General features: G+C 58.7%; 1 protein-coding gene across 2 annotated transcripts in view; it reads left to right on the top strand.

Moving 5' to 3' along the window:
- Positions 1-24,665, top strand: part of SHANK3 (SH3 and multiple ankyrin repeat domains 3) — a 50,841-nt gene that overhangs the window by 13,351 nt on the left and 12,825 nt on the right. For both annotated transcript variants that reach the window (XM_089921557.1, XM_022596494.3), the window contains 10 exons: positions 310-583; positions 3,519-3,721; positions 4,849-4,962; positions 11,099-11,174; positions 11,368-11,450; positions 11,906-12,030; positions 12,131-12,263; positions 13,198-13,278; positions 21,113-21,243; positions 21,887-21,971. In XM_089921557.1, the coding sequence (XP_089777683.1) occupies positions 310-583; positions 3,519-3,721; positions 4,849-4,962; positions 11,099-11,174; positions 11,368-11,450; positions 11,906-12,030; positions 12,131-12,263; positions 13,198-13,278; positions 21,113-21,243; positions 21,887-21,971 (1,305 nt within the window). The remainder of the gene's footprint in view (positions 1-309; positions 584-3,518; positions 3,722-4,848; positions 4,963-11,098; positions 11,175-11,367; positions 11,451-11,905; positions 12,031-12,130; positions 12,264-13,197; positions 13,279-21,112; positions 21,244-21,886; positions 21,972-24,665) is intronic.

Here is a 24,665-nt window from a genome sequence, read left to right on the forward strand (position 1 = left end):
TGTCACATGTGGCCGGTTTTGTCTCTCTGGAAGCCTGTGAAATAGGCAGTTCCAAGACCTCATTTGGCTGACAGGAAGGGCAGGCTTTTGCCCCTGAAGGTAGAGGTAGAGGCAGTTTGGTATGTGTCCCTCCTGGCATCATAGTTTCAGTCATGGGGTGACCAGCTGTCCTGGTTTGCCTGGGACTGAGGCAGTTCCTGGGACATAGGATTCTACTTTTAAAATCTGGAAATACCAGGCAAACCAGGACAAGTTGGTCACCCTTTCTGGCTGCCCAGAGTCTCACCTGTCCCCCCTACCCCCTCCCAGTACCATTCAGGGAAACCCCCAGCTATGCGAAGCGGCGGCGGCTGGCTGGCCCTAGCGGCCTTGCCTCTCCTCGGCCCCTGCAGCGCTCGGCCAGTGACATCAACCTGAAGGGTGAGGTGCAGCCAGCAGCTTCTCCTGGACCTTCACTGCGAAGCCTCCCCCACCAGCTGCTGCTTCAGCGGCTGCAGGAAGAGAAAGACCGGGACCGGGATGGTGACCAGCAGAGTGACGGCAGTGGCCCCGCAGCAGGCAGGGGCAGCCAGAGTAAGATCAGGTATGTGGGGGCCGGGACCTGAGCCTGGAGGAGCCAGCATTAGCGGGGCAGGGAGGTGCCTGGCACCTCTGCAGTGATGAGCTGAGGCTTTGGGTCGGCAGGGGGGTCTCTTTGGATGGGAAAGGGAAGAAGGTGAGGTCCTGTGGCCTGGGGCAGGCTCCCCCATGCTGATCTCTGGCTGGAGCTGGACTTGTCCCGAAGGCAGTGGGCAGCTGAGGGAGAATGTTGTGGGGAGAGGGTCTGGTCAGACCTGTGGTTTAGAAAGGTTCCTGCAGTGCCAGGGAGGAGGATGAGGGCTGGGATGAGGCAGGGCTGGGTGACGTGTGGCAAGAGGTCAGGGACTGGAGCTTCCTCTCCATGAGGGCTCAAAATCTATGGGTGGACCCTAGCCCTGTTCCCAAGGGGGGAGTCTTCATCCCAAGACTCCCTCTTGGTGTTTCCCCAACCCCTCTGGCCCTGTATAACCACAGGACCCCATGGCTCTTCTCTTTATCCCTCACCATGAGTGCTGGGACCCTGAGAACGAAGGACGTCTGAAGGACTTGGCATTCCTAGAACTTAGAGCAAAAAGCCTGGGCGGGAGCCCCACCAGACTCTGTGGGCTGGAGCCCCACTGAGCTGAGCAGTGGGGAGTGGTAGGTAGAAACTGGCTCTGCAGACAGATGGATGGGCTCCAGTGCAGTCCTTGCATCTGCCTCCCGTGTGGCCTTGTGCGGATTAGCCAACCATTCTGTGCCTACCTTTCTCATCAGTAGGGTAGGCTAATCCTACCCGAAAGATTTCCTTTGGGAAGCCTTCTGGAGCCCGGGCAGTGAAGGCTCCCTACTGGGACCCCCTGGCCCACAGCAGCGGCCTGCTGCTGCTGATTAAGGCCTCTCTCCTCCCTGCACCGTGAGGGCAGGAGCTGTCTTTCTCATTTCCCACAGTTGCTCCAGAGCCAGTCACATAGAAGGTGCTCGGCTGACATGTTGACTGAAAGAGTTACATAAATAGCACTTTGTTTTCACAGTGACAGCTGGGCTGAGCAGCGTAGTGTTGACCGTGTATGAGGCTGTGCTGTATTTTACAGATGAGGGTCCTAACTCTCAGGTGGGGTAAATGACTTGCCCAAAGTCACAGAGCTGGGAAGCAGCTTAACTTGCCCCCAGGTAGACCTGATTCCCAAACTTCCTAAGCCTGAGCGTTCAGCAGAGGGCTTGGGGTGCAGCAGGAGCTTATAAAAGCCATTTCTTCCTCTGCTGTCGTCCCTGCTCATATAGCCTCGACCTGTGATGTCCCTACCCAGACTGCAAGGCTACCTGTCCTGCCCCAAATCACCTCAGTTCTCCCCCAAAACTTTTGCATGGCCCAGTGGCTAAAAGAACAAACTTTGGGGTGTTTCAGTTTTGCAGATGGGCTGCTCCTGAGCTGGAGCTGTGTGGAAGCCCTGCTTTCGTGCAGTTCTCGTATATTCGGTCATTCTTTTAGCAAACACAAGCTAAGACCTGCTCTGTGGGGAGAACAGAATTATTATAGCTTTCTTTCCAGCAAACATTTAGTAGGTGCCTAGGGTGCCAGATGTGGTGGGGGGCTAAGCGCGAAGCAGCAGCTGGGGGGGAGCGATCCAGGTAATTTTTATTGGAGGTAAGGGAGTCCCCCAGTGAGTGGCCAGGAGGGGGCTGAGGAAGTTTGGTGCACCCTGGAGGGAGAGGGCCTCAGGGGGAGAGATCACGTTTGGTGGAAGGAGAGAAGGTTAGACGGCTGAGTTTGAGCTGCTGTTTTGGGGTGGTGGGTAGAGGTGGCCGACGTGGCAGTTTCCCCCTGGCTCCCCCTGTTGGCAAAGCCTGGCATGAAATGTAGTCGCAGAGTCCCCACCACCATCTCAGAGCCGGACAGAGGAAGGTGCGTTCGGAGCTGCGAGACAGTAACTTAACAGTTGGCCGGAGGAGGAGCATTGGGATAGTTGAGGTGTGGGGCAGCCTTATGAGCGGCCGCGGGAGGGAAAAGAAGGTACCCAGCCTTGTTACTGAAGTGTAGCTAATTCTCGTCCCAGAGAGCCTGGCTATCGGCGGAGAACGTGGACCTGGTCGGCCTAGGTGCCAGGGAGCCAGTGCAGGCCGTTGAGCAGGGCAGAGGCGTAGGGCCGAGGCCTCAGGCTCGGTGCCCAGATCGGGGGAGTGGTCCGGGCAAGGCGGTCAGCCTGGAGAGGGCATGAACATCCGAGGCAGATGTCCAGGAGGAGAAGACCCAGGTCGGGAGGGGGATTCTGGCGCCCAGAACACGCAGCGGTCAGGGTGTGAGGAGGCCAAGGCCCGAGCTGGAGGGTGCGGGCGCGGACCCGCTGGGGGAGCCCCTCCTGGCGGCGAGGCGGACCTTCACGGAGGCGCTTCCCTCCTGTCCGAAGCCTCCAGTCCCCTCCCCAGCTCCCACCCAGCCGGTCCCGCCTCCCCCGTCCCCGCGCTCCTCCGTCGGGCTGACCCCTCCCCCACCTTCCCCTCTGGGCACCGTAGTCCCCTTCCTCGGCCCCTCGGCCTCTTCCCGCGTCGGGGCCGCGGCGACCGGGCCGCAGGGGGGAGAGGAGGGAGCCCGGCCCGCCGCCCGCAGAGGGAGGAGCCGGGCCGCGGAGGAGGCGGGGCGCGCGGAGCGGCCGTGGCATGGAGCGAGCCCGGCGCGCCCGGGAGCGCAGCCCCGCGGCCCCGGAGCCCTGAGCGGGCGCGGCTCGTGCGCTGGCGGGAGCGGGCCGGGCGCGGCGGCGCGGCCCATGGAGCGGCCCCGGGCCGGGCCCCCGGCGGGCGGGCGGGCGGCCGCGGCGGGCGGCGGGCGGCGGGCGCTGCGGCGGCGGCTGCGGTGAGGCCGGCGGCGGGGCCGGGCCGCGCGCCATGGAGGCCCCGGGCGCCGGCTTCGCGTGCCCGCTGCCCCCCGGCATCGCGTCCGTCACCTACGTGTTCGTCTACAGCCCGAGCGGTCCCGGCGGCCCCGGCGGCCCCGGTCCCGTGCCCGGCCCTGGCCCGGCGCCCCCCGCGGCCCCCGCGCCGCCGCCCCGGGGCCCGAAGCGGAAACTTTACAGCGCTGTCCCCGGCCGCAAGTTCATCGCCGTGAAGGCGCACAGCCCGCAGGGCGAGGGCGAGATCCCGCTGCACCGCGGCGAGGCCGTGAAAGGTGAGGGGGCGCGGGGGGCGCGGTCGCGGGGGGGGGGCGCGGCGCGGGGCCTCCTGGGGTTCGCGGGCGCCACTCTGGGGTGCCCGGCCCGGCTTCCCGGCGACCGTGGAGGGGCTGATGCCATTTTGGGGCGTCTGTTATTAGGGGTGTCCCTGGGAACTCTGAGTCGCCGTGGTCATTATGGGTTGCATCTGCCACTGGGGATTCCTTGTGTCACTGTGAAGGGCTCTGTCAGGGAGGGGTGTCTGTCTTTATGGGGTTCCTGTCGTGGGTCCCTCTCCATTCTCTGTCATTTTGGGTTTTCCGTGTCACAACAGAAGCTCCTCTCGTCATGGGGGTGTTTCTGTGTCATGCTCGGGGCTGGTGGTGGTGGGGTTCTCTGTGTTCGTAGGACCTTATCCTATTACAGAGCTTCCTTGAATTATGGGGTCCTGTGTCACTTCTGGGACTTTCTTCATTGGAAACGCTTGTGATATGTGGGAATTCTCTGCCATTCTGGGGGTATCTGTGACAGTTAATGTGGGTGTCTGTGATGAGGGGGTCCTGTGCCACGACAAGCTCCTTGCATTACGAGGGTCTCTGTCATCACTGGGGTCCTCACCTCATGAGCGCTCTCTGCCCGTGGAGCCTAAGAAAGACACAGTTGCGAGGGTCAGCTCTCCATGGCCCATCATGTGGCCTAATCCCCTGGCCGCAGCACAATGACCCTGAGCTCTTGGCCGTGACCCCTGGGGTGGGCGACAGAGCAAGGTTGGTTGGGGGTTGGTTGAAGAGGTGGGAGGAGAGGGGTCAGCTGGGAGGGCAGGAGTAGGATTGTGGCCCCTGCCTCTGCCTCCTGTCCCCCCCTCGAGTGTGTCCATCTGTGCGTCTCTCTGTCCCCCACATGCCCATCCTGTGCTGTGCCCATCTGTTCTTTTCTGTCTTCTGTGTGGATCCCAAAATTTTCCCAGGGAAAAAGACAGGAGGATGAAGGAAGGGACGGGAGGGGAAGGAGAGACGTGAAGGGTGGGTGGGCAGAGCCTGAGCCCGAGGAGGTGGAGGTGGGGCTGGTGGTGCTGGTGGGAGAGGTGTGGCCCTCCGGCCGCCCTCCTCCGCCCTGACAGCCCGTCTGGCTTCTGTCCCTCCAGTGCTCAGCATTGGGGAGGGCGGTTTTTGGGAGGGGACCGTGAAAGGCCGCACAGGCTGGTTCCCGGCTGACTGCGTGGAGGAGGTGCAGATGAGACAGTATGACACGCGGCACGGTGAGTGACCCCTACGTCCCCTGGGTGGCCCCTGAGGGTGCCGCCCCTTCCAGCTTCCCGTTGGTCTTGCTTGGAGGCAGATCCTCATTGTGTACACAGAGAAAAGACTAGAACAAACTCAAACACATGTTCGAAGTAGGTGCAAACTCGTGTACATGACAGACACGGCACGCGTTCACCCCATACTTACTTACCAACACACACGTGTGCATCTGGATCCTGGACAGCTGTGGAGACACGTGTGACGTGCGTGCCCATGGGACGCACACGTATGAACGTGCACCAGTCTGTGATCCCACATGTGGCTCTCAGTGACCACAACCCTTCCCAGACATGGTTCTAACAGAAATGCTGGGTGCTTGGAGTGTGTGATTGCTGTGTGGCTGGCAGACAAGTAAAGAGGTCAGTATGAGAAAAGAGGCATCTTTCCAAAGTGGACAGATTGTCCAAGTGGGCAGTGCAGGGAGGCCTGGGCCAGCCAAAAGGAAATGAGGCCAGTTGGGCCCAGAGGGGCTGTCATGGGTGCCCTGGGGCCAGGATGGTCTGAGGGCAGCAGGTGGGGGATGGCTGCATCCTTAGCCTGCAGGGAGGACGTGAGGGCAAAGGCCGTGGCTCCTGGGGCTGGTGAGCAGCCTCGGTCCAACCCTGCTCACCACGTGAACCTCCAGGAAGGACCCCTCTGGGAGTTGGGATCTGAGGTGGTCCTGCCAGTGGAAAGGAGCGGCTGGTCCTTTCAAGACCCCAGCCGGGGCTGACTGCGCACCCAGGAGGCCCCTCGACCCGCAGGTATTATTTCTGGCCCCGAGAGCTGGTGGGACAAGGGAGCCCCCTCCTGAATGGTGGCTAAGTGGTGGTCACTAGTGGTGTGTCTGGACCCAGGGTGCATACCTCTGTCTTTCTGCACATGAAGGGCTCAGACCCAGGGTTGCTGTGCTCCCTTATCCTGGGTTGCGGGTTTCCCCAGGGGAGGCCACCCCTGTGTGGCCTGGACCCCTGCCCTGGGTGGAGCGTGGCAGAGCCCAGGGAAGCAGGAGTGTGGCCGCTGATCCACTCCTGAGCAGGAGCCTTTACTTTTTTTTTTTTTTTAAGTTTTACTTATATATTTATTTTTATTGGAGTATAATTGCTTCACAATGGAGCCTTTACTCTCATACCTGGCTGTTCACACTGCCTCACCCTGACGGCTCTCCTTGCGGCTGGGAGCCTGGGAGGGACACGACATCCTGTATTCTGCCCATCGTGGGTAGGTGGGGTGGTATGTTGAGGTGGGGAGTGGTTTCGGAAGTTTGGGCTCTGGTGCCAACTGGACAGGAGAGGGGAGGGGAAGGAGGGGCCTCGAGACCTGCATAGGGAGTGGGGGTCCTGTGCGCCCCTATAGGGTGGGCAATGTAGGTTCTGGTCTGAGAACTCTGTGGGTCCAGGGGCAGTTGGAGCTGAGTCTGAAGCTGGGGAGGAAGGAAGGGAGGTCTGGACTGGAGTTGGAATTTGAGAACAGCCCGTGTTTGTTAGGTGTTTGATGTGCGCTGGACCCTGTGTTGGGAGCTGGGGTCACAGGGGCTGGCTCTCTGCCTAGCGAGGGGCAGGCGGGCACACTGCATGGCTGTGACAGGCGTGAGCACAGGGGCCTCCCTGGGTCGGTCTGAAGGAGTCCGAGGGCCTTTAAAGCAGAGGTGTTGTTTGAGCTAAGCCTTGAAGGATCGCTAGGACCATCTAGGTGGTCAGCATGATGGGGGTGGGGGCAGAGCCTGTTGGCCAGGGCACGGCATGGCCTTCTAGATCTACACGTGCTGGCACCCAGTGTGCTCCAAGCAGTGTCAGGATGCCTGGCTGGGTTTTAAGCTCTCTTAAATCTAAGAGTTCACTGACTCGTCCCAGCACGCCTGGGAGGTGGGGGCAGTTGTTGTTAGTTCATCTCTAGGAGGGTTCTGTTCCGCAGCCCAAGGAGCAGAGTCTTGTTTGCAGTGTAGGCAGTGGGCTGCAGGGTCTGTGCTGTAGCTGCCACGCTTCATGGGCTCTGGCTGAGCGAACCTGTGTGTTGAGGGGCGGGTGGCAGGGCTGGAGTGGGGAGTGTGAGGGCTGGTCCCACGTCCTGGGACCAGGGGCTAAAGTTTGTGGCGGTGTCGCAGGAGGCGTCTGGGGGGTGCTGTCCTGATCATGCTGGTCATTTAGGATTAGGGTGATGGCCCAGGCAGGGCGAAGCAGGGAGACGGAGACGGGATGGGCAGGGCTGGACTGGAGTCATAGAGAAGGGAGACGACACAGAGCAACCTGCTGAAGGAGCTACAGGCCTCCGGGCAGTGGTGGGGCTCCTAGACAGGGGTGGCTCTGGGGTTTGTCATCTGAAAGTGTCAGAAGGTACCTGGGTAGATGGGAGCGTTTCATGGATGGGCAGGGAGACAGGCCTGCGGGGGCTGCCTGCTGGGATGGGGTGGGAATAACCTCTGTCCTTACCTGCAGGCCCGGCCGCCAGCTGCTCTGGGCAGAGTCTCTGATTTGGGACCCAGGGGCTGAGTTCTGCCAGAGGCGAGAGGGCAGCCCAGGAACAGGAACCTGCTTCCAACAGGCCCAGATCCAAAGAAAGATCTGTTTCTGAGACTGGAGCAGGGACAGAGAAGGGACTTAGAGGCCAAGGAGGGGATACTGCCAACACGTGTGGGCCAGGCCGATGCCCAGGGTCAGCAGAGAGCAAGGCTCCCACGGCACCCATCTGGGCGAAAGGAGCAGTTGCAAGCAGGGAGAGTTGAGCTGTGAGGGGAGGGAGTGGGGAGGCGGCCCTGGGCATCCTGGAGGCTGGCATAGAACACCAAAGCTATGGCTCTGGCTGGCATCCTCCCTCCTCCCCCTTTCTTTCCAGTGCTGGGGGTGGGGGGGGCATGCTGTGTGTTTTCATTTGCGTTATGTAATAATTTGTGTTTGGTCGATAAATATAAAAATAGGAGTCCAGTGATCTGCAGAGGGTCTTTTTTGGGGGAGGGGTCCTTCTGCAGGCAGGCACTGTGAACATTTCCGAAGTTGGGTCAGCGTGGAGAAGGGTGTGGTGGAGGTGAGGAGAGGCCTGGCCTGCTCTGGCTTTGGGGACGGCAGGGTGGTGGGTGCAGGTGTGCTGCAGAGGGAGGAGAGGGTGTGAGCACTGGGGACGGTGCCAGTGAGATCAGACTATAGGCCATCAGAACCTAGGGGGCCTCCAAGGTGAATTTTCCTGCTTTATAAGGAGAGGGCCAAAAGGGACTGTCGAACATACTGAGAATCACACAAGTTAGTGGCAGGGTTCTGAAATCCAGATCAATACTTTTCCTGATACCTGTGTCTTCTGATGTTAACAGGAGCTCTTTTTTCCATCCAGCCACTGCTCCAGCTACTCTTTTTTTTAAATTTTTTAATTTTTGGCTGCGTTGCGTCTTCGTTGCTGCACGCAGGCTTCCTCTAGTCGCGGCGAGCAGGGGCTACTCTTTTTTTTTTTTTTTTTTTTTTTTTGCGATATGCGGGCCTCTCACTGCTGTGGCCTCTCCCGTTGCGGAGCACAGGCTCCGGAAGCGCAGGCCCAGTGGCCATGGCTCACGGGCCCAGCCCCTCCGCGGCACGCGGGATCCTCCCGGACCGGGACGCGAACCCGCGTCCCCTGCATCGGCAGGCGGACTCTCAACCACTGCGCCACCAGGGAAGCCCAGGGGCTACTCTTTGTTGAGGTGCACGGGCTTCTCGTTGCGGTGGCTTCTCTTGTTGCGGAGCGTGGGCTGTAGGCACGTGGGCTTCAGTAGTTGCAGCATGTGAGCTCAGTAGTTGCGGTGCATGGGCTCTAGGGCCCGCAGGCTTCAGTAGTGTGGCTCGCGGGCTCAGTAGTTGTGGCTCATGGGCCCTAGAGCACAGGCTCAGTAGTTGTGGCACACGGGCTTAGTTGCTCTGCAGCATGTGGGATCTTCCCGGGCCAGGGATCAAACCTGTGTCCCCTGCGTTGGCGGGTGGATTCTTAAACCACTGCGCCACCAGGGAAGTCCCTCCGTCTACTATTTTTTTTAAAATTAATTAATTAATTTAGTTTGGGCTGTGCTGGGTCTTTGTTGCTGCGCGCGGGCTTTCTCTAGTTGCAGCGAGCGGGGACTACTCTTTGTTGCAGTGTGCGGGCTTCTCATCGCGGTGGCTTCTCTTGTTGTGGAGCACGGGCTCTAGGCTTCAGTAGTTGTGGCTTGCGGGCTCTAGGGCTCAGGCTCAGTAGTTGTGGCGCATGGGCTTAGTTGCTTCGCGGCATGTGGGATCTTCCCAGACCAGGGATCGAACCGTGTCCCCTGCATTGGCACGCGGATTCTTAACCACTGTGCCACCAGGGAAGTCCCCTCTGTCTACTCTTACATCCATCTATGCTTTCACTCACCCACCCATCCTGTCATCCATCTACTCATCCATCAACCCACCTAGCAGACCCAGTCCACCCATCCCCTCCTTCCATCCATCCCCCCACCCCCCTACCCTGCTCTCTTTCCCTCCAACCACTTATATATACATTTATCTTTTGATCCATTCTTCTGTCTACCTCTTGTTCCATCCATCCTTCCATCCACCCCCCCCCCACCCAGCCAGTTGTCCACCTGTCTGTCCTTCCAGTTGGCATTTGGAACGCCTGTTGTGTGCCAGGTGCTGTGCTTGGTGCTAGGATCACAGAAACAACTGCGACATGGCCCTTACCCTCAGGAGCTTACAGTTACTGGAGGAGACAGTCGTCAGAATCATAGGTCCCCTCTCGGGGCCTCCTTTCCTGCTCTCTCTCCTGCTCCCTCCGCCCCAGCTGCCCAGGCTGTTCACTGTCCCAGAAAGCCTTTACCCACACGGAGGGCTGCTCCCTTACGTCCTCGTGCCTTTGTTCACCTCTCCCTTCCTGGGGAGGCCTTCATGTGACCACCTAGAATTGCAGCGCCCCAAACGGCTTCCTTTTTTCTTACCGCTTACCAGCATTCTACACGTTCTGTGTGTACCTGTTTCTCGTCTCCTCTCTCTCTTCATCTGTACAGTTTAGCCTGTAAACTCCGCAGGGTAGGGGGGCTTCGTTCTGTTCTCTGCTCCATTCTTGGAGCCTGGTACGTAGTAAGAGCTCAGTACGTACTTGTTGAATGAATAAATTGATCTTGAGGAATGCTAAGCTGGTAGAGAAGGGGGGAGGAGCTGAGGGGTGAAATTACAGGTGGTGGTGGAGCTGGAGACAGAGGTGCTGGGGGCTGGGTGCCAGGAGTGGGTGCGAGGGTACCAGAAAATCCAGTGTACGTGTACAGGCAGCTGGAGAAGTAAGCCTGGAGCAGGGAGGGTCGTGACTGGAGGTGCGGACTGGAACCTGCAGGCTTGCAGGACATCAGCGAGGCCGAGGGTGGGGCAGCTCTGCAGTGGCTGTGAGGGACTCTGAGATCAAGAGTACAGACGGGGATAAAGCTCTGTGGGATGCAGTGACAGCAGGATAGGGGGACCTAGCCCCCCATACATGGACCCCTCCCTGCCCACGCAGAGGTGGGGTCTGGAGCAAAGGACCCCATGGGGATGAGCGTCTCTGTGGTGAGGGGTACGTTGAAGACACAGGGCCACCTCAGTGCCAGTTCACAGGGGTATGTAGCGTGACACTTGCGCATGACTGTGGGTCATGCACACACAGACATGCACACGTATGAGCACAGCACCTGCACGTGACTGCAGGTCACAGAGACACGCCTGTATGAACACAGCACTTACACGTGACTCCAGGCCACACGTGTGCGTGCGCACACCTTCTCTGCCCTTAGTTTGGGGGCTTGCTGACTCTCTCTGTGCTTGCCCTGGCCCTGTCCCTGTCCCTGTCCCTGTCCCTGTCCGGTCTGCTGTGTGCAGCCACTCAGGAGAAAGATGAGCCACAGCTCCTGCCCCCGTCTGGACCCTGACCCCTAGAGGCAAGAGTTCCTGCATGGTCCCCTCAGCCTTCTCACCTAGGACCGCTGGGCCCAGGACCCCAGGATTTGGACCCCCCACTTCCATGTGGGCACTACCAGGGCAGGGGTGTGTGCGTGAGCGTGCGTGCGTGTGCGTGTGCGCACGCGTGCGGCTGGTGACCGGCGTGGTTCAGGGGGCAGTTCACGCCACTTGGAGGATGAGACCCTCCGTCAGCTCCTGAACCTCCCCTCAGAAACCCGGGAGGACCGGACGAAGCGACTTTTCCGCCACTACACGGTGGGCTCCTATGACAGCCTCTCTGCACACAGGTACAGGTGGGGCAGGTGGGCAGGCGGGCGAGGGTGGGCACGCGTGCGATGGAGCGTCAGATGTGGAGGGAGGCCTCCCGGGTGAGTCCAAGGACTGCTCCCAGGGTGGGCTGTGCCTGTACCCGTGGGATCCTGTCTGGGGCACGTGCTTTCCCGGCAGGGTTCTCCTCACCTTTCTGTTTTCCTCTGTCAGCGATTATGTCATTGACGACAAGGTGGCTGTCCTGCAGAAACGGGACCACGAAGGCTTTGGTTTTGTGCTCCGGGGGGCCAAAGGTAACGGAGCGGGGTACCCGGCTGGCAAGGGCTGTGCACTACTCGGGGTGTCTTCTGTGTCCTGCCTCTGCTCCTCTCCTCTGCTCTCCTCCTGCCGCGCCCCTGCCCCCCTTTCTTCTCCCCCACCCGCTTCCTCTCCCTGCTGTGACTCTGTATTCTTGGTTTGGGATGTTGGTAGGAGGCAGCGGGTCCTTTCCCTCATTGGTTCCCAGGATCTCTGCTGTGCGTGTCTAATGGAGCGGGGGCCTTTCTGGTGGGGTGAGTGGCGGGGGCGGGGGGGGGGTCTCTCAGAGGGGTGTGTCCTGGATTCCCGGGCTGGCTCTTCTTGCGCTGGGCAGCCCCCGCCTGCCGCCCCCCGGCCCAGGTCGTTCGTGGGAGGTTGCTGTGTGGCAGCCACCTCCACCTGGACCCTGCTGGCAGGACGCCGTCCTTATTGCCCTCTTCCCGTCCCACAGCAGAGACCCCCATCGAGGAGTTCACGCCCACGCCGGCCTTCCCAGCGCTTCAGTATCTCGAGTCGGTGGACGTGGAGGGCGTGGCCTGGAGGGCCGGGCTGCGCACGGGGGACTTCCTAATCGAGGTGAGGCTCGTCCTTCCCTGTGCGGCCCTGTGGGGTGCTGGCCTCTGTCCGAGCCCGAGGAGGACTCACCTGGATGGCCCCCGGGCCCTGACTGTCCCAGGTGAATGGAGTGAACGTGGTGAAGGTCGGGCACAAGCAGGTGGTGGCTCTGATCCGCCAGGGCGGGAACCGCCTCGTCATGAAGGTGGTGTCAGTGACAAGGAAGCCTGAAGAAGATGGGGCTCGGCGCAGAGGTGAGGGTTCGGGCTTCGGACCTCTGTGCCCAGTCTCCCTGCTCTGTGCCCTGACCTTAGACCTTTGACCCCAGGCCCATGCTCCTCTCATCACCCCCGGCCCCAGACTGCTGACTGCTGACGTCAGAGGCCTGAACCTAGGCGAACGCCCACGTGCGCCGCCTGGGTGCCAATCCCCGATGTTAGACAGCCAACCCTCTCCCGGCCTCTGACCCCAGGTTGCCCTCCTAAGATCCCTGCCCCCTCCTTCCCGGCGACCCCCAGCCCCTGGCATGGAAGAGCCCTCCTTCCCGACGCTGCCAGCAGCTGCCTGGAGGCCGGGGTTGCCATAGCAACTGTGAGGTTGACGCTGCGCTGCCGCTTATTGTCGGAGGGAAGGGGGAGGCGGCACCTGAGGGAAGAGGAAAAGCGTCTTCTCCCCGCGCCAACGTCGCGGCACAGTCTGGGCCCAGGAGGCTTTGCTGGCCGGGTCTAGCCCAGCCCAGGCCCTGGCTTGGCTGACCACACCCTGGTCCCCCGAGGGGCAGCGGCCTCCAGGCCTGGCGGGGGCGGGGGGGGCGGGCGCTGGAGCAGCAGGAGCCCGGCCTGCCGGGAGACCCCTCCCAGCCCCCACCCCATGACTCTGCCCTCGAAGCCTTCCACGTGGGCCCTCGGGCTGAGGCTGGCCAGCACTGTGATCCCCCTGGGGCCCTCGACCACCGCCTGAGGCCCTGGCTGCCCTGGCCCAGCCCGGCCTTCAGCGCCCCCTGAGCTCCCAGCGCCATGAAGAAGTTTGCATCCAGCCGCAGCCTGAACAAGATCCTGGCGCAGTGTGACTCGTCCTCCCGGGAGTACGAGGAGATCCAAGCGGTGGAGCGCAGGTGGCACCTGCACCTGGCCACGCCGCGCTGCCTGCTGCTGGACAGGAGGTCCAAGGCCTCCCTCTTCTTTGCAGCCCCGCCGCCCCCTAAGAGGGCCCCCAGTACCACGCTGACCCTGCGCTCCAAGTCCATGACGGCGGAGCTTGAGGAGCTTGGTGAGTGGCAGGGCAGGCGGTGGGCAGATAGCCCAGGGTGGGGGGCCGGGTCAGGGGAGCTGGGCCAAAGCCAGGCAGAGGCAGAGGGGAGGGAGGACCGAGAGGTGGATGTATGGACAGGTTAGAGGTAAATGGGTGGGTGCTGAAGTGGTGGGGGAATTGGGTGTCTGCGGGCTGAAAAGGGAGCTGACGTGTGGATGGATCGAGGGCTGAGGGGCAGGGTGACAGGGCTGGGGATAGACAGTGGGAGCACCACGTCTGGCGGTGGCGAATCAGGCCCTGGCTCACCAGTGTGTTTGCATGCGTGTGCGCATGCAGCCCCTGGTCCTCCACACCTCCAGGATGACTTTACGTCTTCATTTCATCCAAGTGAGAAAAGGGGACCTGACCTTTGCTCCCGGCTCTGCCAGGCACTAGCTGTGTGGTCTTCGCATTTCCTTTACCCTCTCAGCACCCGTTCACACGTCAGTTACGCAGGGCTCAGTAGAGTGAGCTGCCGACCTCACGGGGCCGTTGTGAACGTTGCTGGTACAGTGATGGGACAGGTCCTCGTAAGTTGCAGGAGGCAAACAAGAGTGTGTTGGGGCTTTGATGGGTATGTGGGGGGCACGATTCCAGGGTGACCACCAGCAGCCTCATCGTGGGTGTGTCTTGATATATGTGACTGTTAATAGCCTCATCATTGGCATGTTCAGATATACATGACCGTGCCCTGATATACGTGACAGTTAATAATGGTTATGCCCTGACTTACACGACCATGAACATCTTTATCATGGCATGTCCCAATGCACATGACTGTTAACGTGCTCGATCCTTCTATAACCTGAACCCAATTCGAGTCCCAGACTTTGCTCTCGTTCCAGCCATAGAAGGACCCCTGACTCTGGTCGTGTGCTGAGCTCTAACCCAGTCGTGGGCACAGGAAGGGCCTTGATCCTGGTTCTAGACTGCGCCCCAACCCTGGCTTCAGGCTTGGTTCTTCCCCAGACATAGAAGGAACCCTTACCTGTCCCCTAAAATTATTTCTGACCTCCCTCATGGACTGATCCCTGACCCTAGACCTTTGCTGAGCCCTTCCCTTCCAAGCAGGTACTCTTTTTTTTTTTTGCGGTACGCGGGCCTCTCACTGCTGTGGCCTCTCCCGTTGCGGAGCACAGGCTCCGGACGCGCAGGCTCAGCGGCCATGGCTCACGGGCCCAGCCGCTCCGCGGCATGTGGGATCTTCCTGGACCGGGGCATGAACCCGTGTCCCCTGCATCGGCAGGCAGACTCTCAACCACTGCGCCACCTGGGAAGCCCTGAGCAGGTACTCTTGACTGCAGTTTAGTTTGGTGTGGAGGACAGCCACCAAGATAGATTAGGCTGATGTGGTCAGGACCTTCTTCCCCATAAATATTCTGAATAAAGTAAAACTCTAAAAATACATAGCCATCTCAAAACAAAAGAAGAGGAATTTCCCAGTTCTCGAAAATGAAGAGAGAAATCAGAGCCAAGGGAGTGAGAGGAAGCAGATGCTCCCATAGTCCGTGAGGGCTTGGGACCAATACGGATCCTACGGGCAGGGCACTGGGGCTCTGATACCCCCACAAAGCCAAGAGATGGGGGAAAGTAGAGCCAAGCCCAGGACTTGGAATTAGCATCAGAAGAACTGGGAACCGTAGAATGCTATGAAAGAGACAAAACAAGGTGTTTAAATACAAAGTTTGAGAGAAATAACAGAACTCATAATGAAAGAACAACACAGTGGGGAGGGGGGGGAATAAGGATAAGCAGATTTAAAAAGGATTCCTAAAGAAATGTTATTGAAACAAAAATAGAGCCCCTGAGATTTTAAAAATCTGTGCCTGGGAAACAATATGGTAGACCCACCTGAAGGAAGAAACTATGAATTAAAAGATAAATCTGAGGAAACTACCCGAAATTCAGCACAGAAAGATAAGGAGATGCAAAATATCAAAGAGTAGACAAAAAATGTGGAGGACAACTGAGAAAAATCCCAGCCTAAATAGAGTCCCAGAGGGAAAGAGTTAAAAGATTGGGGAAGAGGCAATATTTGAAGAGTAAATGGCTAAGACTTTTCTAAAATTGAACGAGGACATGAGACTCCAGTTTGCAGGAGTGTAAGTCTGAAGCAATGAAATAAAAACAAAGCTACCCCTAGACCTGTCATAGTAAAATTTCACAACACCATAGACGAAAAGAAAAACCTTAACTGCCAGAGAATGATGACTTAGAAAGGAACAGGGGTCAGACTGACAGCGGAGGTCTGATCAGCAGATGCTAGAAGACAGCGGAACAGTAACTTCAAAGCCTTGGGTCAGAATGCCTTTGCACCTGGAATTCTATGCCTAGTAACCTCGCTCATTCAAGAGTAAGGCAGAGAAGCTCCGGGCCCCGGGGTCACAAGGGTGCAAGGCTAGTCATGGGGAGCTGACCCACTGCACTGATTGAAGATCCAAACTGGTCAATAAACCAATACCAGTAGGCAGCTGGGTCTGGCTAGACCCCACACCAGGCTCTGGTGGATGGTCCCTGGGAGTCTCTTGCCAGAGGCTGTCACGTGGCCACGTTCAGAAAGAGGTGCTTGGGCAGCCTGAGGTCTGTCATCCAGGGACCCAGGGACTGTGCGCTGCAGAAACAGAAGATCTGCCTTCTGCCCTCTGGGCTGCTTCTGTGTGCAGAGACCCGTGGATGGAAGAAGAGCCTCCTTCCTCTCTGGCCTGGGTGTCCCCTCTGTTACCTTGTGACCCCTGTCTTCCAGAGGGAGGGGGCTCACTCTTGTGGCCCGAGGTCAGCATCCTTTTCACCAGCTTTTCCTGAGCAGAGTCTGGGGGAGGGTGAAGGGACAGCCTACCACAGAGCCTCCATCCACACTGCTGAGTGAGCGGGTCACAGCTTTTGTTGAACTGGACCCAGGCCCTTCCCGTGGCTCTGTTCAGAGGAAACCCACAGGAAGCCCACTCCTGCTCCTGGACGACAGCTGTCCTGGGAAGCCAGTCCACCTGCCGACCTTCTGTAGACACACCTGGTTTGAGGAAGCCAGGTACCTAAGCCAGGGTTTTCCCAGGTACCTAAGCGATCATCCCATGATCCAGTGTTTGTGCTTTTACGGGACAGAAGTAAGACCCGTGGGTTCGTTGCCAGCATAAACATGTCAGTTTTATGTCACAATATCGAGGGCTGATAGGGTCCTTTAGTGTTTGTGGTCTATTGAGAAGATGACCTGAACACCTGGGAAGAAAGGAAAATGTGAGGCGACAGAAAAGCAGGTGGCAAGGATGGGGGCTCACGCAAGGTGGCTCCCTGTGGCTTGGAGGGCCCTGCAGGAGGAAGAGGAAGGGAAGGTATATCCTGCCCCCTGGGGGGGCACTGGTGTCCCAAAAAAGGAAGGGCTGAGGTGGCTGGCAGAAACGGCATTAAGAGGAGGGGTTGGGTGGGGACTCTCCTCCTGAGAGGGAGAGAGAGGGAGAAGGAGGGAGGGTGGGACCCCTCTAGTGCCCTTCAGCCCTGGGGCCCCTCACACTCAGCAGGTGCTCATTGCATAGCTCGAACCAAGGCCGTGCTGGGGCTGCAGAGGTTGGTGGAGACCCAGGCCAGAGGGGCCCTGATGGGTCCAAGCCCCTCCTGTCCATCCTCTTTCCCCTAAGAAATCTGGAACTTCTGGGTTCCTTGTTCTTTCGAGATGAGAATGTCAGGGCAGGTGCCATGCCAGGGTGTGGTCCCTGACTGGCCTTGGTCTGGAAAACACGCTGACTTGCCTGTTGTTGGAAACACACTGCAGGAATGCTTGTGGGTGGCCACTGCACCATTGGTGGCCTCTGAAATGGGTTTTATGGGGTTTTGCCTTTTTTCTGAACAAACGTTTGATTGAACCAAGTGTGACTTAGCTGTGTGTCCACACAGGCGTGTGCATACCTGTGTGTGTGGACGTACACAAGCACGTGTGAGTGTGTGTGCGCGCGTGAGCATGCATGCGCACAAGCATTGTCCCTGCTTGTGGTTGTTCCCACCTTGAATTTCATGTACTGACTTGGTATTTGGGTCGATTTGCCACCCACGATCTGACAAGGGTATAGGCCAGGGGTGGTGGGGGTCTGGGAGATCCTGGCTGTTGGGAGGGTAAGGATGGGCTAGGAGGGGGTGGGAGTGGGGAGTGGGGCCCGGGTGCCGAGGGACAAATCCTGCCTCTCACCCCGTTTACTCTGTTTCTTGATTCCAAGCCTCCATTCGGAGAAGGAAAGGGGGTGAGTCATCTACTGTGCTCGGGGCCCAGCTTTGCCTGACCCTTGGCTGCGGAAGTGCTTGTGTGTGAGGGGCTCCTGTTCGAGTCAGGGGGTCTGGGAGCCTGGGTTGCACCCTCCTGTTGGCCTTCTCCGTGGGGAGCTGCTGGGGGCACAGTGGAAGGACCTGGGGTCGGTCAGATGGGCCTGGGATGGTGAGTGTGGCCACAATCCTCGGGGGCCCGAGTGAGCTGGGGGCAGCGGTGTGAGGGCCATGGGGGCTGCTGAGGCAGAGCTGGAAAGGCGTCCCAGTGGAGGCCACAGTGCGTGCCACAGCCCGGAGCAGAGGGGGGAAGGGTTCAGAGGGCCCAGCTGTGGAGCTGGCTTGGGGAACAAGGTGACCGGGCTGGTGGGGGCGGGGGTGTCAGGTGCTCAGCCCCAGCCCGTGCTGCTTCTCTCTGCTTGTTTCCTGGGGCTCCTGTGCCTGGTGTGTGGGTCCCGTCTCTGTGCTGATCTGTTACGGGCTCAAGCCTAAGCCTGGCCCTTCAGGAGCGGGAATCTGGGCCCCAGAGCTGCTGACTTGACCACCCCGCCCCTCCCGTCAGACCTCCCACCCTGGATCCTTTGAAGCTCCTTCTTGGATGTCCTGGATGTCCAGCCTGGCTACATGAGGCACAGCAGCCAGGCGGGGACAGAGTCTGGGCTTGGGCGCTGAGGTCCAGGGTCTGGTGGGGTCTAGGGCCTGGCCTTTGCCAGCCGGCTCCACCTCACGTGGAGACTGGAGCCTCTTTCTGCTGCACAGGAGTCCGTGCCAAGCAGGGGCCTGAGGTGGCTTTGTGGCCCCAGGCGTGTGTGTTCACTCGTTTGTCTTTGTGCCTGGTGCCCGCCCACCCCTCACTCCAGGATCCACTGGGCCTTCCCTGTGCCAGGGACACACTTGCCCATCTGTCTGAGCCGAGGTTCCCTGTGTGACCTGCGATCTCACCCTCTGAATTCTCCCATCGCCCTTGCCCCAGTCCCAGGTGAAATGCTTTCCCTTTTCAGGGTCTTTTCAGGTATAAAACAGATGACTAGGTCTCCTCTGGGGACACTTTTCTTCACACCTTTGAGGCAGACACACAAGCTATTTCTGGAATATTTTGGTTCTTTCCTCAGCTCATTAGCGGGGCTCCCAGGGTGCTCTGCTGTGGCCTGTGTGCTTCTTCCAGTTGTAGGGGAAGTGACGGTGATTCGTCGCCCCCGCAGGCCCCTCATCCCTGCTTGGGTCCTGGTTCAAACAGCTGCATCCCCAGCTGCGTCCCTGCCACATAGCGACCCTGACGGCCAGTGTAGTGCCCCAGACCTGGTTCCTAATGGGCTTCATTTCTTTTGTTAAGTATCTAAAGTCATTTATTTAAGAATATAGTTTTCTCATTTTGTTGGGGATTGGTGTCAACCTCACCAGCTTGTAGTTTGCAGAATTCTTGATGCTTTTCCTTTTGAAAATAAGTCTCGTCTGGCCTCAGCACCATGGCCCCATGGCCAACAATATTCGCTTTGCTAATAACTTCATGTGCACACTGCTTTGGGTCTCTGAGATTGAGTGCTTCTGGACCTAGAGACGCAGCCTCTAAATCCACAGCTCGGGTGAGCGTGCGCCCCGTGTGTCCCACGGAAATATCTTCTCTCCGCTCATGTCGTTATGTCTGTGGTTTCCGGATAATCTGGTTGTTAAGTCTGATCTCTTACTTATCGGATCTATGATCTGGGGCAACTTATCCCTCTCAGAGCTTCGGATTCTTCTTGGGTAAAATGGGGGCAATAGCGATCCCTTCTGCCTGTGGTGGTTGCAGCGTGAGAGGGGCCACATAAACCTCTTCTAACTCTGGAAATCCCCACGGACTTAGCAAATGGTGGTCATGGTGATTTCAGCTTCCAAAAGGAAATTACTTACCTCATTACAGAAGCAAACAGGAAGGCCCCTCTGACAGCCCGCCCCTGTCTGCACCTGGTGGCGCTGGGAGCTGTGCACAGGCCAAGCGAGCTGGTCTGTAGATGGAGCGTGTTTTGCTGGTCACTCGTAGCATTTGTTGAACTCTCTTGTATTTGGGGGCCAGGCTGGACGCGCAGGGCACGCTGGCAAGGGTATTTGCCCTCTTCTCCTGACAGCCCATGTGGAGGCGCACAGACATGAAGAATTGTAGCAGGTGTGTCCTCAGTGCTTGCATTGAGCCAGGCACAGCTGTAGCGCCTCTGCCGTATGTGCTAATTCTCACAACAGACACTGAAGCAGGTACCTTTCTTAATGCCTGTTATCAGATCAGGAAATCAAGTCACAAAGAGATTAGGTCAGAACAGTCAGTATACAGGATGGGTCTGGGTTGGGTCGGGTACTGTACATCTCGGAGGAGTTTATTTCCTTCCCCACAGCAATGGCTGAGCAGTGCTGGGAGGAGGTGTCAGGGCTGACCACAGTTCTCCAAGGGGGGCACTTGGGGCATAAAAGGACTAAGTGTAACCAGATGCGTGGTCCTCTGTGGTTGGCACAGCTCCTAAGAGTCTGGAAGGGCTCAGGGATTTCGAGGCTGAGTGATGGGTGGGCTGCGGTGGGACTCCTGGATGAGAGGGGCAGTGTGGCGGCCAGGTGCATGTGGGAGCTGCCCCCAGCCCCTGCTGTGTCCCGTGTGCTGGCCCTAAGCGGGCCCTCCCCAGTCATCCGTCCACAGCTGATAGGTTTCAGACACAAGTGTTTAACAAAATCTCCAAGTCACTCGGTAATCAAAAACACCACTTTCAGAAACATTACATAGCTTTAAGAAAAACAAGCAAAGTTTTTCTTTCACAACAGATTTGAAAAGAGCACCGCCCGTGGGCACCTGGTTCAGGCCTCAGCCCTGGGCTTGTCCTTCCCCCTCCTGGCTTCTGGGGCTGCTTTCTAAGGGGCCGGTGGAAGCCCCCTCCAGCAATGCCCCTCCCAATATCCTCTTCTCTGCACCCCCCACCCTTGGTGGGGCTGCTTTTCGGGGGTTGTAGGTTCTGTGGCCTCCTGATCTGCATACAGCTATTTCTTAGGTCTCTAGCCTCGGGCAGTGAGCCCCCCCAGCCCCCCATGGTTCTTGGTTTATACACATTCTTTGTGGGCAGCGACTGTGCATCAGGTCTGTTCTGGGGCTACAGCTTATCTTTTGGTGCAGTGGCGGTACAGACAGGCGAGTAATGCCACGTGCTAAGGAGAAGAATGAAAGGGCAAAGGGAAATGGGGAAATTCAGGAGGTCTCTGGGCTGTAAACAGTCCCGCCCCCTGCCTGGTTCTCTCCCTAATGGTCAGCCAGGCTTTTCCTGGAGTGGGGTTCGCGGGGTCCCCTGGAGCCTCCCTGAGGACGGAGGGGCCAGGCTGGAGCAGGGTCTGGGTTCTGGTGTGTGAGGGCCTTGGATGGGATACAAGTTATGGGGCTTCCTGTCTTGTTTCTGGATTGTGTGCCTTGGGGAGTGAGGGGCCGAGGTGGGCGGGGCCCCAGTGGCCTCTGTCAGCAGCCCCGGGAGGACCAGCCAGGATGCGTGAGTGGGGCTGCAGGGGGCTGTAGCGGGTTCAAGGTCCCTGTGGCTGAGACGGCACCTCCTTGGCTGTGCAGAGAAGCTGGACGAGATCTTGGCAGCCGCCACGGAGCCGGCGCTGAGGCCAGACATCGCGGATGCTGACTCGAGAGCTGCCACCGTCAAACAGCGGCCCACCAGTCGGAGGATCACCCCTGCCGAGATCAGCGTAAGCCAGCCTGGCAGCTGGGGGCACTGGGGGATGGGTGGGGCATGGGGTCAGCGTGCCATGTCCCCTACTGGGTGTTTGTGCATTTTGGAGGGTGAGGGTCCATCATTTGGACTCCACTCTCCGGGGGTGCGGGTGAAGGACCCCATAGCGTCTCCCGAAGACACCTGGGGCCATCAGCCTTCAGAACAGCCACAGTCCAGCTCGTGCTGAGCTCTCACTCTTCTGGCGCCTCCCGCCTTAGGCAGGTTCTGTGCCACCTAGAGCAAGGACCCCAGCCGTGCTGAGGCCACAACATGGTGTCGCTGTCCCCCCCGCCCACTCCTCTCACTTGGCACCTTCTGGGCTGCTCCCGCAGCCTCACCTCGGCCATACCCAGGACCCCTGACTTCTCTGGCCCGTCTGCATCACTCCTGCCCAGTGCTGCCTATGCCTGTGGGCCCGCAGCCATGCCCCTGTTCCTTGGAGGCAGGGCCTGGGCCTGGCTTCTGGGTCAGACACCATGGGAATTAGCACTGTTGGAATTAGCACATGGGGTGTCTGATCTCCGGCTTGGGAGGAGGATGGGTGGGGCTGGATGGGCAGCTGGGGACCCCAGTGCTCTGGAACCTCCATATACCCCCACCCCCTCCAACTCTCACAGTCACTGTTTGAGCGCCAGGGCCTCCCAGGCCCAGAGAAGCTGCCAGGCTCCCTGCGGAAGGGGATTCCACGGACCAAATCTGTAGGTATGGCTGGGCTGGGAGCTGCATGGGGCTGGAGGACTGGGGCGGGGGCTGGAGTGCGTGCGGGGCTGGAGGACCCTGTCTCTCCCCACCCTTTGACTGAGGTTTCCAGTTTCTCTCTGAGTCCTGTCTCTCCCTGGCCCCAACCCAGGAATCTCATTTTTTGTGGACGTATATGGATGTGTGTGTGGGGTGTCAGTCCTTCCCCCAACCCAGAGATACTTTGCTGAAAGATACCCTTGAGGCTTCTCGCCATCTGTCACCCCCTGCCAGTGGGCACCCCCGTCTGTACTTCCCACAGACACCAGCATCCCTGTCCCTGGGTCTTCCATATCCTACCTGGCTGTGCCCCCTCCAGCCCGAGTACCTGCCACGTTTTGTATGCTAAGCTACCCTCCCCTTGAATCTGCCCTCTCCCCTCCCCCTGGCACCCCAGTTATTGCTCTGTATCTCTCCTCTCCTTCACAGCCAGTTTTCTCTGGAAGTCACCCATACTTGCTGTCTCCCATTCCCTGCCTGCCTCTCGGCCTTTTAGGGAATCGTCCATACCTGAAACTGTGCTCACCAGGGTCACCAGTGGTTTCCAGGGCGTTCCTCCCAGTGGACACATTTGATTTTGCTGCTCCCTCCTCCATGAAATTTTCCTACCCAGGGCTTCTAAGACAACACTTAACTGGTTTTGCCCTCAGTTCTCAGGCTGGACCTGTTCAGTGCCCGTCGTTCCCCTGCAAGATGTGGGTCCTTCTCAAGGCTATGTCCTTAGCCTCTTTGCCTTCTGCACCTGTCTCCTTGGGGCCTCATCACATCTCACCCTTGGCCATCTCCTCTCTTGTTGACCCCAGACTGGGTCGTCTAATAAGCCCCACCCACTGCTCCTCCCTCTAGGCACCTAGTCCCCCCTTACCTGCCCACCTGTCCATCCATCCACCTACAGACATGTCCAGTTGTCTGTCCATCTGTTCACCCACTGACCTTTCCACTTGTGCATCCATTTGTCCCTGTGTACCCCACCGCTCTGTGTTCTACACACACTGGTTCATTTAGTACTTACAGTAACCCTGCTGAGGTAACACCATCAGCACCTGTGGATTATAGATGAGAAAACTGAGGCAAAGAGGTAAAATGACTTGCCCAAGGTCACACAGCTGCCTTACCTGTCTTCTATTCACTCATCTGGCCAGTTTCTGCAAACCCAATCCCTCATTCACCCCAGGACCCCAGCTGATTGATGCACACTCTAGGCTGATGCTGGGCAGGGTCTGGGGGCTCAGTTGGAGGAGGTGACATGTCTGCAGACAGCTCAGCTCAGCAGTAACATGGGGGGTGCAAAAGCACATTTACTAGGGAGCACCAACCATGCTTGGGTGTCAAGAAAGGCCGGGCATGTGTGTGTGTGTTTGGGCTCAGACATGCAGGATACTTTGCTGAGTGGGGGGTTCTGAGAGATAATGGCATGAACTGCTGACAGCAGTGGTCCTTCAGAGACCGCTGTGGGTCATTTCTGTAGGTAGGAGGGTGGGGGAGAGGACACATGAGACTGCAGCTACTTTGGAGCCAAGAGGCACTCCCCCCTCACCTCCCTGGCCTAAGCCCTGGGCATCCTCTGTGGTTTCCTCCTTATTCTCTGCCTCCCCGGACAAATTAGGGATGGCCGGCTTCCTCACCGTCCTTGCAGCCTTACCTGGCCAGGCCTCATTGTCTTGTGCCTCAGCATCTGGAGACCACAGCTTTGGTCTCCTCTTGACCTCCTGCCCCAGCTTCACCCTCTAGTCCATCCCTCTGGCCACAGGGGGCTTTCTGCGCAAGATACCACCTCACATCCCTAGAGTTGGTCCTCTGTGGGCTCTGCCTTGCCTTGGGGCCCTGAGGCCTAGCCCCAGCCCTCTCCTGCTTCATCTAGGGACCTTTGTCTCTGCCTCCCTCTGAGTGACATCTACCAGGACTGGCTGTTCTCCACCTGCCCTCATCTGCCTGGATGGCCTGTCCCTCAGCCCCGCCCAGTCTCAGTACTGACCGCCACAGGTCCGCATCTAAGTGCCTGTCCTTCAGGCTGCAAGCCTCAGTGGAGATTGCCAGGTGGTCCCTGCTCACCCTCCTGGACCCTCCTGTGCTCGGTCCATGGGTGGCTCATCTTTAATCCCCCTTGCCCTAGCCTGCCGCCTGTCACCCACTTGAACGCTGGCTGAGGTGTCAGACTCCGGGACTCCTACCCCTTGTCCTGGCTACGTGGCCCTGGGCACACGTCTCAACCCTTGAAACCTCAGGGTTGAGGTTCGCACAGAGGGCTGTACTCACAGACTGAGTGCTGAGTAACTGCTCATGGTGATAGTAGATGTAGGCCCTGCATCTTGAGGCTGGTGCACAGAAAGCGCTGGAGAAATGCTCACGGCTGTTACTTGGGCAGCAGCCCCACCCGCTCTGTATCAGAACGGATTCCCATTTTCATCACAAGGAAAGTGACTTGTCTTTACCCTGGGTCAGAACGTGGCATGCTGACCCTCCGGCGTGTTCCAGGTGCAGTAGCTTGTCCCACGTGGCTTCATCTCATGCACAAGCCTGTGGGTGTTGAGCTGCATTTATATGCTGCGCAAGAAATGCAGCAGGGAGGAGACCCAGGCCGAACCTGGCACAGAATCTGCGTCCAGCAGTGGGGGTGGAAGCCTGGCCTAAAAATGATGATGGTGATGATGATGATGA

The sequence above is a fragment of the Delphinapterus leucas genome, chromosome 11 (genome assembly GCF_059928025.1).
Source record: "Delphinapterus leucas isolate spDelLeu-1000000601 "Yukka" chromosome 11, BTC_Dleu_Yukka2, whole genome shotgun sequence".
In the NCBI taxonomy this organism is placed as follows: domain Eukaryota; kingdom Metazoa; phylum Chordata; class Mammalia; order Artiodactyla; family Monodontidae; genus Delphinapterus; species Delphinapterus leucas.